Genomic DNA, 16,160 nt, shown 5'->3' with positions numbered 1-16,160 from the left:
GAGCAGGTGTCATATGGTTAGTGCTTCAAAAACAGTTTGTCTAGATGGACGTCTCTACTGTACACTTCCTCGTGACTGGCTATGTCCCTGCCTTGTAAATCCATTTCTTTTTAATCTGAAAAAGATGATCGTCCAGTGACATGAGATTACTTAGTATTTCACATCTCAGCATTTCTGATGTAGCTCCCTCTTTGTTTAATTTCTTGACTTAGTATCTTGTGCACAAGTGACAGGGCAGGGAAAACAGCAGTGACTCCGATGGGTGAAATGTTATTAAAAACAGCATGATTCCTACATTCACAAATATGTGTCAATGTGTACTCAAGAGTGAACTATGACTGGGGGCTGATTTCTGTTTTCTTTCTTATCTGATATTGTGTTTTCACCTGGAATGATTTGCGTATTTCTTTCATTTACTTTTCAGCTGAGAGTGAAGAGCAGAAAAGTGAGTACCAATAACCTCCTCCCCGTGTCCTTCCCTCACCTGTTCCTTACCCCCTGTCTTCTCTCTCAGTGACCATCTGCCTTTTTTCTCAGAGTCTTGGTCTTTTAACTCTGACAGGTCATCCTTGTTACCCCAACATTTACCATGTGGTTGCAATCAAGGAGACAGGGCCTTTCTGGCAGATGAATTTAACAAAAGGATATCTGGAAGTTTAGGTACATTTAAGTTTCAGAGTATAAGCTTTCTCCAAGGACAGCTCAGGTTCTTTGGTACAGAAAACCCTCACTGTCATTTCTTTCCCTTCTTCTGATTCACTCAGCTTAATTCCACCCTGAGTTAATATGGACACTCAGATACAATAAGATTTTGAATTAATTAGTGGCCAAATACGCTGTGAAGAGACACACATAAGAACCTAATCCTGTAATAACCCACAGGAGCAGTCTTTCATTAACTCTTGTACAGTGGTTGTTCAAACTTTGTACAGTGTGGGTGCTACAAATAAAATGAAACACAGCCTGACCTGTGATGGCACAATGGATAAAGCTTTGACCTGGAATGCTGAGGTCACTGGTCAAAACCCTGCACTTGTCTGGTCAAGGTACATATGAGAATTGATGCTTCTGGCTCCTTCCCCTTTCTCTCTCTCTCTCTCTATTTCTCTCTCTCACTCTATCTTCTCTCTAAAATGAATAAATTAAAAAATGTTTAAAAAGGAACACAAACATACATATATACATATATATATATATATATGCTATATATATATGCCCCCAAAGACCATTTTATTATTATTATTTTATTATTTTTTTTTTTTTTTGCATTTTTCTGAAGCTGGAAACAGGGAGAGACAGTCAGACAGACTCCCGCATGCGCTCGACCGGGATCCACCCAGCACCCCCCAGGGGCGACGCTCTGCCCACCAGGGGGTGATGCTCTGCCCATCCTGGGCGTCGCCATGTTGTGACCAGAACCACTCTAGCGTCTGAGGCAGAGGCCACAGAGCCATCCCCAGCGCCCGGGCCATCTTTGCTCCAATGGAGCCTTGGCTGCGGGAGGGGAAGAGAGAGACAGAGAGGAAGGCTTGGCGGAGGGGTGGAGAAGCAAATGGTCACTTCTCCTGTGTGCCCTGGCCGGGAATCAAACCGGGGTCCTCTGCACGCTAGGCCGACGCTCTACCGCTGAGCCAACCGGCCAGGGCCCAAAGACCATTTTAAATATAATGAATATTTCTTAGTGCTCCACAGAGAGGGAAAAGCAATCAAAATAATTTAATTATTAAATATCAAATAAATATATTTAAAATTTTACATAATTCATTAAGTTTGCTTCATTTCTCCTATTTAAAGGATTTTTTAATGTTTTTTTTAAAAATAATCGAGGTGACCTTGGTTAATAAACTATACAGGTTCAGGTGCACAATTCTATCACACCTCATCTGCACGTGGCAGTGTGTTCAAACCCCAGTCACGTATTGTCACCCTTTGATTTATTATAAATCTTTATGTCCCCACATGAACATGTTATTTTTTAATTGTAGTGATGATCTCAGTGGAATGGATTTTCAAGACGTATTCTTTTATTATATAGTTTTATTTAGACAATTAATTTTAACGGGGTGACATTGGTCAACTAAAGCATACAGATTTAAAGAAAACATCTCCAGATCATTTTGACATTCAATTATGTTGTATACCCATCACCCCAAGTCAGAGAGTCCTCCATCATCCTTCATTTGGTTTTCTTTATGTCCCTCTTCTCCCACCACCTCCTCCCTTCCTCTCCCCCTGGTATCCACTGCACTCTAATCTATGTCCGTAAATCTCAATTTTGTGTCCCACCTGTGTATGGAATCATATAGTTCTTAGTTTCTTCTGATTTACTTATTTTACTCATTATAATGTTATCAAGGTTCATCCATGTTGTTGTAGATGATCCGATGTCATCATTTCTTATGGCTGAATAGTATTCCATAATATATGTACCACATCTTCTTTATCCAATCTTCTATTGAAGGACTTTTTGGTTGTTTCCATGTCTTGGCCACCATAAACAATGCTGTGATGAACATGGGATTGCATGTGTCTTTACATACCAATGATTTTGAGTTTTAGGAGTAAATACCCAGTAGAGGGATTGCTGGATTATAAGGTAGTTCTATTCTTAATTTTTTGAGGAACCACAATACTTTCTTTCATAATGGTTGTACCACTTTACATTTCCACCAACATTGAATGAAGGACTCAACAACACAGGCATAGAAGAAAAATATCTTGACATAATAAAGGCCATTTATGACAAACCATAAGCTAACTTCATATTAAATGGCAAAAACTGAAAACTTTTCATCCAAAATCAGGAACAAAACAGGTTGTCTACTCTCTCTAATCATATAATGTAGTGATCGAAGTTCTAGCCAGAGATATCAGACAAGAGAAAGAAATAAAAGGCATTCATATTGGGAATGAAGAATTAATAGTTTCACTCTTTGCAGATGACATGATCCTGTATATAGAAAACCCCAAAGACTCCACAGAAAGACTATTAGAAACAATAAACCAATACAGTAAGGTCACAGGATAAAAAAATTACATAGAGAAGTCTATTGTTTTCTTATATACCAACAGTGAAACTTCAGAAAATGAACTAAAAAAAATGATCCCTTTTACAGTTGCAACAAAAAATAAAATAAAATACCTAGGAATGAACATAACAAAGAATGTAAAGGATCTATATAATGAAAAGTACAATGTATTGTTAAAGGAAATCAAAAAAGACACATTGAAATGGAAAAAAAATATTTCTTGCTCTTGGATAGGAAGAATAAATATAGTTAAAATGACCATATTACCCAAAGCAATACACAAATTTAACACAATTCCCATCAAAATTCCAATGTCATTTTTTAAAGAAATAAAACAAAAAATCATCAGGTTTATGTCAGGAGCCGATCAACGACAGCTGGCTGACAAGGTCACAGCAGGAGAAGACCTACAACTGCTGGCTGACAAGGTCACAGCAGAGAAGACCCACAACTGCTGGGTGACAAGGTCACAGCAGAAGAAGATCAAAAACTGCTGATTGACAAAGTCACAGCAGAGAAGACCAATGGCTGCGAGGTGACAAAGTCACCGCAAAGGAAAGGCACAATGATACTTCCCCCTTTGACCTTTTTGAATTAATCTGGCCTTATATCCCCCCTTTTCTGGGTGTGTGCTATTATTTATGGCACAGGGATAATAGTACCGTGCTTTCCCTATAGATTCGTAGTAATTTCTTTGGAAATGAGACAGAAGGTGTAAGTTCCACAGAAAAGCCTGTAAGCCCCTTGAACTGGGCTCATAAACATAAGAGGCTGGCTATGATATCCCTCATAAAGGGTTAAGTTTGTAGAAGAATTTCTCCTTATTAATCGTGTTAGAAAGAATAAAGTTAGAACTTAACTAGTGTATGAATATAGTAAATAAATAAAATTTGACTAGTCAATAGAATCTTAGGTAAGATGTAGTGGAGTGGCCCGTTGCGTAGCCTTGGATAGAAGCACAGCCGGCAAGTAAAGAATGTTTTGTTAAGAGACTTGTTTTGTGACTGAAGGCAGTTGCTGGACTTTTTCTCAGTAAAACATTCTCATAAGATTTTTGTATTTTCCAAGAATAAGGAGAGGAATGTAGTGGGATCCATAGCAGCAATAGCAATTAATGCTTTCTGATATTGTGTTGCTACTAAGCTATCTTGCAGGTGCACTCTATGTATCTTTAAGCAAAAGTTACTCTTGATGTTATGCCAATTTCTCAGTAAAACAAGCTTTTTGTAGTCTTGTGAGAAAAATTAGAACACTGCATGAACTCAGGGCCATTTGCCTGAGCAAGCGGTGGTCCTTTGCTAGTCCTTGATGATTTCGTCTGCTAATCTCTCTCTGCGCCCTTGACTCACAACAACAGTAAAGTAGAGTTATTAATTAGTACTAATCTTTTAGAAGTTTGTATCAATATTGTTATTGCTATTCAAGTTATTGTATAACTGTTCTTTGAATGACTTACCACCTGATTTGTAGGTTATAGATATGAATTAACTGTTATCTAGAAATATGTAACCATAGTAAAACAAAAACAATGATGTATTCAAAATACCATGTGATTGTAACTTAGTGTGTGTGCATAAAAAGAAAGCTAGACCAGCATTTGGCAGAGATGCCTGGCAGTAAATGCTAACGAGAGAATAAACAGAAAGAAAAGAATTCGGCTCTCTCACTCGATTCATGCCGACGCCGTCTCTCCCTGTGGGACCCCTGGATTCCCCCCGGGGCTGGACTCCGGCAGGTTTATATGGGACTATAAAAAACTCCAAATAGCCCGAGTAATCCTAAGGGAAAAAAATGAAGCTGGGAGCATTACAAAACCTGACTTCAAATTATACTACAGACCCACAATAATCAAAACAGCATGGTATTGGCAGAAAAATAGACACTCAGACCAGTAGAACAGAATAGAGAGCCCAGAAATAAAACCACATATATATGGTGAAATCATCTTTGATAAAGGAATCAGAAACAATGTGAAAAGTAGGCCTCTACAATTAATGGTGCTGGGAAAACTGGAAAGCCATGTGCAAAAGAATGAAACTTGACTACAGTTTGTCTCCCTGAACAAAAATTAATTCAAAATGGATCAGACCTAAAAATAATATCTAAAACAATAAAATACACAGAAGAAAAAATAGATACTAAACTCACAAACCTTGGCCATAGAGAATACTTAATGAATTTAATTCCAAAGGCAAGGGAAATGAAGGCAAAGATAAATGAATGAGACAACATCAGACTAAGAAGCTTCTGCACAGCAAGAGAAACTGACAACAAAACAGACAGCCAACTAAACAGGAGACAATATTTTCGAACAACAGCTGAGATAAAAGCCTATTATCCGAAATATATAAATAACTCACAAAACTCAACAGCAAAGAAGCAAACAATACGATAAAAAAAAAATGGCAAGAGGACATGAACAGACACTTCTCCCAGGAAGAAATACAAATGGCCAACAGATATATGAAAAGATGCTCATCTTCACTAGCTATTAGAGAAATGCAAATCAAAACTGCAATGAGATACCACCTCACACCTGTTAGATTAGCTATTATCAACAAGACAGGTAATAAGTGCTGGAGAGGCTTTGGAGATATATTCTTTATTTATGAAATAGAAGTGACTTGGCCACGTTGCAGAAAGAATCATTAGCAGATGTAACGCTTTTGCTGTGACTTCTTTACAGTACATAGAAAACCTCTTTCATACACCTGTGCTTAGATATTATTTTCTCAGTTAAGGGAAAGGCACAGTAAGGTCCAGTGAGGAACAGAATCTCTGTCAGAGAATCGCACTCCTGTCTCTCCCCTGAATTCAGCCCCCATGAGTATTAAGATATTCTTCTTTAAGGAAAGATTTGAAACAGATGCTCAAATAAATACCTTGTGGTTAAAAATCAATCCCTGGGAAAAAACGTGGAGGATGCAGCCCGCAGACCCCTGACCCTGTGTCACTGGGAGTAGCTGTGTGTCAGTGCTCCTTCCACAGTGTGGTGGCCACTCTGCACCATGTTGCTGCTACAACAGTGAGACTCACTGATGTGTTGGAAGTATCCAGTGACCATAAATATTTCAAATAGACCAGGAATATTTTCAGCCTAGCCTGTGGTGGCCCCATGGACAGAGCGTGGACCCAGGACACTGAGGTGGCCAGTTTGACCCTGGACTTGCCCAGACACGGCACCCAGGGCAGCAGCTACAGCTACAGTGAAGCAGCTATGAGTCCATAGCTTCCCTCCCACCTCTCATCTCTTCTCTATGTAATATTAACAAATAAAATGTCATTAAAACAATCATTTATAAATTAAACAGCTAAATTAATATTTTTAAAACATATTATTTTACTAAATTTACTCCCTTTTCAACCTTTTTATTTACTGTAGAGTAGCTGCAGAAAATAGTGAGCTCTGATCTATTGTGTAGGTGTATGTTTTAAGAGAGCATGTGTGATTTGATATGTATTTCTGTGTTCATGTGAAATTAATCTATTTTTAATTTTAATTTATCTGTAAATTATAATTCTCTTCTTGGTTGTTTCCATAATACTAACATTAGGCTTTTTTTTCTTTTTCAGGACACATGAACATAATGATAGGTAAAATTACTGATATTCCTATAGTTTTGATCCACTTGAAATCCTCTGGTTTATTTCTCCCATTGATGTTTCTGGCCTCTTTATCTAAGTGCCTCCGTTGCCTGTCCTCCTCCTAGATGTCCACTGTCCACACCCAGATTCTGAGACAGCACTTCTCCCCTTCGTGAGTCTGTCCATTTCTATTTCCTGTGTTCCACCCTTCACCTTCCTTCTTTTCTTCTTTTACACAACTATTTCCCTGAAAACATTGGCTGCTGTCTTGTAGTAAATTGTCACAGTTTTATCAAGTCACTGGTGAGATGAACGGCACTAACATGACTGATACTAGAATTTTAATGTACACGTATGTTACAAAGCTATATTAGCATGTGTATATATATAATATATATACACACACACACACACACACACACACACACACATATATATATATATATATATATATATATATATATATATGTACTTCTGGAATATATTCAACCTTAACACCTCTCTCAAGTATTCAAACTTTGAGGGACTATTACTATGCAATTAATACTTCCCCAAGCACTTGAGAGAAAACACTCCAAACTGTCAGCATTCAGTGTCTCTGTCCATTGTCTTCTCACAGCCTGTGTCATGATAAATGCTTTGTATCATTCACTGGTCAGATGTGAGAGAGTGGGGTGTCCCTCGTCCACTGTCCTTGATCATATGACCCAGGTGTTCCTTTAAATCAGCCAACTATGCCCGGTATTTATTCGTTGGCATTATGCTGACACCATGATCAAACACAAATGTACCGAACAGGTGTCATATGACCAGTGTAATAAAACCAGTTGTATTGAGCAGGGCGCCTCCACTGTGCATTTCCTCATTGCTGGCTCAGTCCTGTTTCCTATGTGAATATGTTTATTTTTTAACTAAAAAAGGAGATAGTTCAGTGACGGTAGAATGCTTAGCGTTGCCCATCCCAGAATTTCTGACCTAACACCCTTATTGTTTTATTTCCTGACTTATTTTCTTGTGCAAAAGGGACAGGGGAGGGAAAATAATATTGTTTCCGATGGGTGAGGTTGCCTTTGAAACCTACGGTTCCTACTTTCACAGATACAGGTCAGTGTGTGCTCCAGAGTGAACTAGGAAAGGGGCCCAGCATTCGGATTCTCCCATTTTACTCCACCATTTTTCTTGTTGTTGCAATGAAAGAGACTAACCCTTCTATCACATAAATTGTATGAATCAGATATCTGGAAGTTTAGGTACATTTAAAGTTTCTGATTGTAATTTTTCTCCAAGGACAGCTCAGATCATTTGATTCCAAACCTCCCACACTGTCATTTCTTCCCCTTCATGTGATTGACTTAGCTGCATTCAGGCCTGAGATAAAACACACACTCAGACACAATGAGGTTGGGAATTAATTGGTGGACAAAAACATTGTGAATTGAAGCACCTAAGAACCTAACCCTGTATTTACCTATGAGCAGTCTTTCAGTAACTATTGTACAGTGGTTGTAGCAACTTTGTACAGTGAAGGTATGGCTATTAGCATTGATGCTAACTGGATATAATTTGTATATATACATGTCCAAAGACCATTTTAATTATAACAGATATATCATAGTGGTCCACATACAGTGAAAATGATCAAGAATAATTTTATTAAAAAATCAGAATAAATATTTTTAAAAATTTTAAGATAGAATAAATATACTTCCTTTTCCTTATTTTAAAAGGATTTTTAATGTTTTATTGAAATTATTGGGGTGACCTTGGTTAATAAAAGCACGCAGGTCTCAGGAGCACAATTCTATCCCACCTCCTCCGTGTGCGGTGATGTGTTCCCACCCCAGTCACGGATCCTCTGTCAATCTTTTATTTATTTTAAATCTTTATGTCATCACATGTCACATGGTATTTTTATAATTATAATGGTGATTTCAATGGAATGGATTTTAAAGGTATTTTCTTTGTTCATGGAATAAATGAGACTTGTCCACATGGCAGTAACAACCATTAGCAGATAAAGGACTCTCGCTGCCTCTGGTTTACAGAGTTTAGAGAACCTGTCTCATGTGTGTGTGCTTGGATATTTGCTACTTTGTTAAGAGAAAGGCACAGTAAGGTCCAGTGAGGAACAAAATCTCTGTCAGAGAATCTAAATCCTTTCTCTGTCCTGAACTCAGCACCCATGAGAATTAAAATAAGCTTCATTCAGGAATGAGTTAAATCAGAAACCCAAACTCAGTGTGATTAAAAATCAACCCGTGGAAAAAAACACAGAGGACGCAGCCCCCAGACACCTGACCCTGTGTCACTGGAAGGAGCTGTGTGTCAGTGCTCCTTCCACAGTGTGGTGGCCACTCTGCACGATGTCGCTACCGCAGCAGTGAGACTCACTGATGTGTTTAAAGCATCCAATGACCATACTTAATATAAAAACAGAATAACAGAATTATAAGTATTTTAAATTGACAAAGAATACTTTCAGCCTAGTGTGTGGTGGCCCCTGGACAGAGCGTGGACCTGGGACACTGAGTTTGTCAGTTTGACCCTGGACTTGCCCGGACATGGCACACAGGACAGCAGCTACAGCTGAAGTGAAGCAGACATGAGTCCACACTCTTCCTTCCCCCCTCTCACCTTTTCTCTCTGTACTATTAATATAAAATATATTTTAAAAAACACAATTATTTTATAAATAAAACAAAAATTTTAATATTTTTTAAATGTTATGTTATTTCTTTACAATAACTTTCTTTTCCACATTTTTGCTTACATAGAACACCTGTGCACAATAGTGAGCTCTGAGCTATTGTGTAGGAGTCTGTTTTGGGGGAGGGTGGTGTGAGTGATTTGTGTGTGCGTGTTCATCTGAAATTAACCTAATTATAAATTTGAATTTATCAGTAAATTTGAATTTATCACTAAATTTGAATTCTCTTTGTGTTCTTTTCTCATAAAAATGACATTAATATTTTGTTGTTTTTTTTTTTTTTCAGGAGAACTCATGACGAAATATGGTAAAATTACTAATATTCTTTTACTCTGGATCCACTTGAAAACATTTGGTTTATTTTTCTCTTTGTCATTTCTGGGCTTTTTATACAACTGCTTTCTCTTGGTCTGTCCTCTTCCTAGACGTCCACTGTCTCCCCTCGATTCTGATACAGCGCTTCTCCCATTTGTGGCTCCATTTCTGTTTCCTACCTTCCATCCTTTCCCATTCCCTCTTTTCTCATTTTACACAAATATTTCCCTGTAAACATTGGCTGCTCTGTCTTACAGGAAATCGTCACACTTTCATTAAGACATTGGTGAGATGAAGGTTACTCAGTTGACATAATCATGATTTTTAATATATACATATATTACAGGTTTATATTAGTGTGTGTGTGTAAACATATATTATGTATTTCTGGAAAATATTCAAACTTAAGACCTCTGTCAAGTATTCCAAGATATAGAGCTCATTATTATGCAATTAATTCTTCCTAAACCCTTGAAAGGAAAGACTCCAATCTTTAAACTTTTAAGTGTCTCTGTCCACTGTCTTTTCACAGCCTGTATGATGATAAATACCTTAATTCATTCATTCATCAGATGTGACAGAGTGGGACATCCCTCTTTCACAGTCCTTGATCATAGGACCCAGGAGTTTCAGAGTATTTAAATATTTTATGTAAATTTTTTTGGCTTTTAAATATTTCCAAGCATGCACGTATTTTATTCGTTCATATTATGTTGACACCGTTAGCAAGTGACTAACAGCACTTAAAAATAGAGAATTTGCAGAAAGATAAAGGCTCTTAAGGCAAGTGGAAAAGTTATACATCTCTGACCTTACATTTTATATAAGGTACAAAAACATAATATTGAAATGATTCAAAAAAAAAGACAACTTCATCATTCAAAGCTTAATATTGTGCTTTTCTAAACTGTTAAAAATATTTTTTTTTTCCCTTAGGAATGTTCCTTAAGAACATATCCCTCCAAAGTACAGAGTAGTGTTTATATTACTAGTAACTCAAAATCATTTTTGTCAAGATGGGGGCCTCTACTGTACACTTCCTCATCCCTGGTGAAGTCCCATCCCTCATGTGAATACATTTGTTTTGTTTTTTTATCTGAAAAAGGTGATAGTCCTCTGACATGAGAATGCTTAGTATTGCACATCTTTGAATCTCTGACCTAACTCCCTCAAACTTTTATTTTCTGATTTAGTTTCTTGTGCACAAGAACAGGGGGGGGGGACACAGCATTGCCTTCGATGGGTGAGGTGTCCTTCAGAACCTCAGGTTTCCTACTTTCACAGACATGGGTCCATGTGGACTCCAGAGTGAACAACCAATGGGAACCCGTTTCTGCTCTCCTTTCTACCAGACAGTCTGTTTTCACTTGCAATGATTTGTTTATTACTTCCTTTTCCCTATCACCTGAGAGTGAACAGCTGACAGGTCAGTACCGATAACCTCCACCACCTGTTATTCTTTCATCTCCTCCTTACACTGTTGTCCTCCCTCTCAGTGACCTTCTCGCTACTATCTCAGCATCTTGTCCTCCCAACTCTGATTCTCCGTCTTCACAAGTTGTTCAGTTTCTCCCATTATTACCCCTCCATTTCTCTTGTTGTTGCATCAAGGAAGCAGAGCCTTTCTCTCAAATTAATTTTACCAATAACGTATGGAAATGTAGGAACTTTTGAATATTTTGGCTGTAAGTTTTCTCCAAGAACAGCTCCACTTTCTGATACAGAACCAACCTCACTGTCATTTCTTCCCCTTCATCTAACTCACTCAGCTTCATTCAGCCCTGAGTTAAAACAGACGCTCAGAAACACTAAGTTCGAGAATAAATAGGTGGACAAGAACATTGTGAATAGACGCACATGGGAACCTAATGCTGTAATAACATATGCGAGCAGTCTTTCAGTAAGTGTTGTACAGTGGTTGTTTCAAATTTATACAGTGTAGGTTCTGAAATTAGAATTGAACACGTACATATGTTTGCAAATATATATATATGCATGCAAAGACCATTTATATATATAAATTCATGCAAAGATCATTTTAACATAACAGATACATTATAGTTGACCATATAGAGTGAAAATAACTCAAAAAATTTTATTAAAATATATCTAATAAATATTTTAAAATTTTACATAATGTCTTAAATATTCTTTTTTTCTATATAAAGGGTCTTTTAATGATTTATTGAATTTATTGTGGTGCACTTTGCTTAATAAAACCATGCAGGTTGCAATGCTGAATTGTATAACATCTCTTCTGTACATGACAAGGTGTTCACCACCCCAGTCATGTATTCGTCAACCTTTTCTTTATTTTAAATCTTTGTGTTGCCATATGTCCCATGGTATTTTTTTAATTGTATTGATGATTTCAGTGAAATGGATTTTCAAGGTATATTCTTTATTCATGGAGTAGACGAGACTTCACCACGTGACAGAAACAACCAATAGCAGATGGAACACCTTAGCTCCCTCTTCTTTACCGTGTGTAGAAATCCTGTCTGTGTGTGTGCTGGGAAATTTGTTTCTCCGTAACAGAGAGGCAACGTAAAGTCAAGGGAGAAACAGAATCTCCATCAGAGTATCCCAGTCATGTCCCTCCCCTCAATTCAGCCCCCATGAGTATTAAGATATTCTTAATTCAGGAATGAGTAAAATAGAATGTAGTGTGGTTAACAACTAATCCATGAACAAAAACATTGAGGATGCAGCTCCCAGACCCCTGAGCCTGTGTCACTGGGAGGAGCTGTGTGTCAGTGCTCCTTCCACAGTGTGGTGGCCACTGCACCATGTCACTGCCACAGCAGTGAGACTCACTGCTGCATATATAAAAGCATCCAGTGACCATACTAAAGCTAACACACAGAGTAACAAAAACATAAGTATTTCAAATAGACCCAGAATACTTTCAGCCTACCCTGTGGTGGCCCCGTGGACAGAGTTGGACCTGGAACACTGATGTGGCCAGTTCGACCCTGGACTTGCCCGGACACAGCACACAGGGCAGCAGCTACAGCTAAAGTGAAGCAGCTATGAGTGCACATGCTTCCCTCACTCCTCTATTTCATAGTAACAAATTAAATCTTTTTTAAAAACTTTTTTTTTTTTTTACAGAGACAGAGAGAGGTGTAGATAGGGACAGATAGACAGGAATGGAGAGAGATGAGAAGTATCAATCATCAGTTTTTTGCTGTGACACCTTAGTTGTTCATTGATTGCTTTCTCATATGTGCCTTGACCGTGGCTTCAGCAGACCAAGTAACCCTCTTGCTCGAGACAGCGACCTTGGGTCCAAGCTGGTGAGCTTTTGCTCAAGCCAGAGAGCCCACGCTCAAGCTTGACAACTTCAAACCTGGGTCCTTCTGCATCCCAGTCTGACACTCTATCCACTGCACCACCACCTGGTCAGGCAATTAAGTCTTTGAAAAATAACAATTTTTAATAAGTTAAACAGAAAAACCATTTTTTTCTAAATTTTATAATATTTTACTAAACTAACTCCCTGTTCAACCTTTTTATTTACTATAGTATAATGTGAACAATAGTGAGCTCTGAGCTCGTGTGCAGTTGTGCGTAGGGGTGGCATGTGTGATTTGCTGTGTGTTTGTGTGTTCATATGAAATGTGATGAGGTTAAATTTAAATTTATATTAATCAGTAAATTTGAATTATCTTTGTGGTTGTTTCTGATGAAATTGACATTGAATGTTTTTTTTTTCTTTTTCAGGCGAAGTAAAGAAAAAAATAGGTAAAATAACTGATATTTCTTTAGTCTTGATCCAATTGAAAACATCTGGTTTATTTTAAGCTTTGACATTGCTGTCCTTTTTATCAAAGTACCTTCTATTGTACTGTCTTCTTCCTAGATGTCCACTGTCCCCTAGTTGATTTTTTTTCCAAAGTGAGAAGCGGGGAGACAGTGAGACTCCCGCATGTGCCCTACTGGGATCCACCCGGCATGCCCACCAGGAATTGATGCTCTGCCCATATGTGCCAATGCTCCGCTGCAATTCGAGCCATTCTAGTGCCTGAAGAGGAGGCCATGAAGCCATCCTCAGCACCCGGGCCAACTTTGCTCCAGTGGAGCCTTGGCTTTGGGAGGGGAAGAGAGAGACAGAAAGAAAGGACAGGGGGAAGGGTGGAGAAGTAGATGGGCGCTTCTCCTGAGCGCCCTGGCTGGGAATGGAACCCTGACTTCCACATACCGGGCCAATGCTCTACTGCTGAGCCAATTGGCCAGGGTCTCCCCCTACTTGATTTTGAGAAATCATTTCTTTTATTTGGAACTCTGTCCATTTCTCTTTCCTACCTTCCATTCTTTCTCCTTCCTTCTCTTTTACTTTACGGAATCATTTCTCTGTAAATATTGGTGGCTTCAGTCTTGCAGTAAATTGACTCAGTTTCAGTAAGACATTGGTGAGATGAAGGTGTTAAGGTGATGGATATGAGAATCTTAATGTTTACATATGTCACAGTTTTATATTAGCATGTATATGTATATGAATATAAATTATGTATTTCTGAAAAATATTCAAACTTAAGACCTCTGTCAAGTATTCCAAGTTTGACGTCCCATTGCTATGAAATTAATACTTATGCTAATCCTGAGAAAAAACATATCTAAACTTTCAGCATTCAGTGTCTCTCTTCACTGTCTTTTCAAAGCTGGTGTCATGATAAATACCTGATATCATTCACTGGTCAGATGTGACAGAGTGGGGCATCCCTCTTCCACTGTCCTTGATTATATGACCCAGGTGTTCCAAGTTAACTAAATATTTTACATAATTTTTTCTGGACTTTAAAAATATCCAACCATGCCCATTTTTTATTCTTCACTTTTGTTTTGACACCAGTATCAAATGAAAAAGTGCACTTAAAAATATACAATTTTCAAAAAATATATACAATTTTCAAAAGGATGACATGTTGTAGTGAAAGTGGAAAAGTGAACTGTCTCTGACCTGTACCTGTTTTGTGAAGGGTGCAAGAATTATTATTACTGCAATACTTTAAAAAGAAGAAAATTTCATCATTCAAAGCTTAATATTGTCTTTTCCTAATCACAATTCCAATTATTTTTTATTATTCATTTTAATGCAGTGACATTGATAAATCAGGGTACATATGTTCAGAGAAAACATCTCCAGATTATTTTGACCTATGATTATGTTGCATACCCCTCACCCAAATTCAGATTGTCTTTCGTCCTTTCGTCACCTCTATCTGTTTTCTTTGTGACTCACCCCTCCCCACACCCCCTCTTTCTCCTCCCTCGCCCCTCCCCCTCATCCCCCCTCATTGTTACCATCTCATTCTTGTCCATGTCTCTGAGTCTCATTATTATCTCCCATCTAAGTATGGATTCATATAGTTTTTAGTTTTTTCTGATTTAATTTTACTCCGTATAATGTTATTAAGGTCCATGTTATAGTAAATGTTATAGTAAATGATCCGATGTCATCATTTCTTATGCCTGAGTAGTATTCCATAGTATATATGTACCAAAGCTTTTTAATCCACTCGTCCACTGACTGACACTTGGGCTGTTTCCAGATCTTCGCTATTGTGAACAATGCTGTCATAAAAATGGTGGTGCATTTTTTCCTTTAGGAAACTTCTATTGTGTTCTTAGGGTATATTCTTAAAAGTGGGATAGCTGGGTCAAAAAGCAGTTCAATTTTTAATTTTTTGAGAAATCTCCATACTGTTTTTCACAGTATCTTCACCAGTCTGCATTCCCACCAGCAGTGCAGGAGGGTTCCCTTTGCTCCACATGCTCGCCAACACTTATTCTGTGCTGTTTTATTGATGAGTGCCATTCTGACTGGTGTGAGGTGATATCTCATTTGGGTTTTAATTTGCATTTCTCTAATGATTAGTGATGTTGAGCATATTTTCATATCCCTATCGGCCATTTGTATGTCCTCTTTGGAGAAGTGTCTATTCATTTCTTTTACCCATTTTTTGATTGCATTGTTTGTCTTCCTGGTGTTGAGATTTACAAGTTCTTTATATATTTTGATTATTAACATCGTATCAGAAGTATTGTCAAATATAAGTTCTCCCATTGAGTAGATTGTCTTTTTATTCGGTTCTTATTGTCTTTAGCTGTGCAGAAACTTTTTAGTTTGATATAGTCCCATTTGTTTATCCTGTCTTTTATTCACTTACCCGTGCAGATAAATCAGCAAATATACTGCTGCAAGAGATTTCGGAGAGCTTACTGCCTATGTTTTCTTCTAAGATGCCCATGGCTTCACGGCTTACATTTAAATCCTTTTTCCATTTTGAGTTTCTTTTTGTAAATTGTGTAAGTTGGTGGTCTAGTTTCATTCTTTTACAGGTAGCTGTCCAATTTTCCCAACACCATTTATTAAAGAGACTGTCTTTACTCCATTTAATGCCCTTACCTCCTTTGTCTAATATCAGCTGACGATAGAGCTGTGGGTTTATTTCTGGGTTCTCTGCTCTGTTCCATTGATTTATGTGCCTGTTCTTATGCCAGTGCCAGGCTGTTTTGAG

General features: G+C 37.8%; 1 protein-coding gene across 1 annotated transcript in view; it reads left to right on the top strand.

Moving 5' to 3' along the window:
- Positions 1-16,160, top strand: part of LOC136388496 (uncharacterized protein PF3D7_1120000-like) — a 419,710-nt gene that overhangs the window by 325,377 nt on the left and 78,173 nt on the right. The window contains exons 33-35 of the mRNA XM_066360321.1: positions 425-445; positions 6,603-6,623; positions 9,608-9,729. Of these exons, the coding sequence (XP_066216418.1) occupies positions 425-445; positions 6,603-6,623; positions 9,608-9,729 (164 nt within the window). The remainder of the gene's footprint in view (positions 1-424; positions 446-6,602; positions 6,624-9,607; positions 9,730-16,160) is intronic.

Source organism: Saccopteryx leptura, chromosome 1 (genome assembly GCF_036850995.1).
Source record: "Saccopteryx leptura isolate mSacLep1 chromosome 1, mSacLep1_pri_phased_curated, whole genome shotgun sequence".
NCBI classification, from domain to species: Eukaryota; Metazoa; Chordata; class Mammalia; order Chiroptera; family Emballonuridae; genus Saccopteryx; species Saccopteryx leptura.
This window is presented reverse-complemented; position numbering and strand designations above follow the sequence as displayed.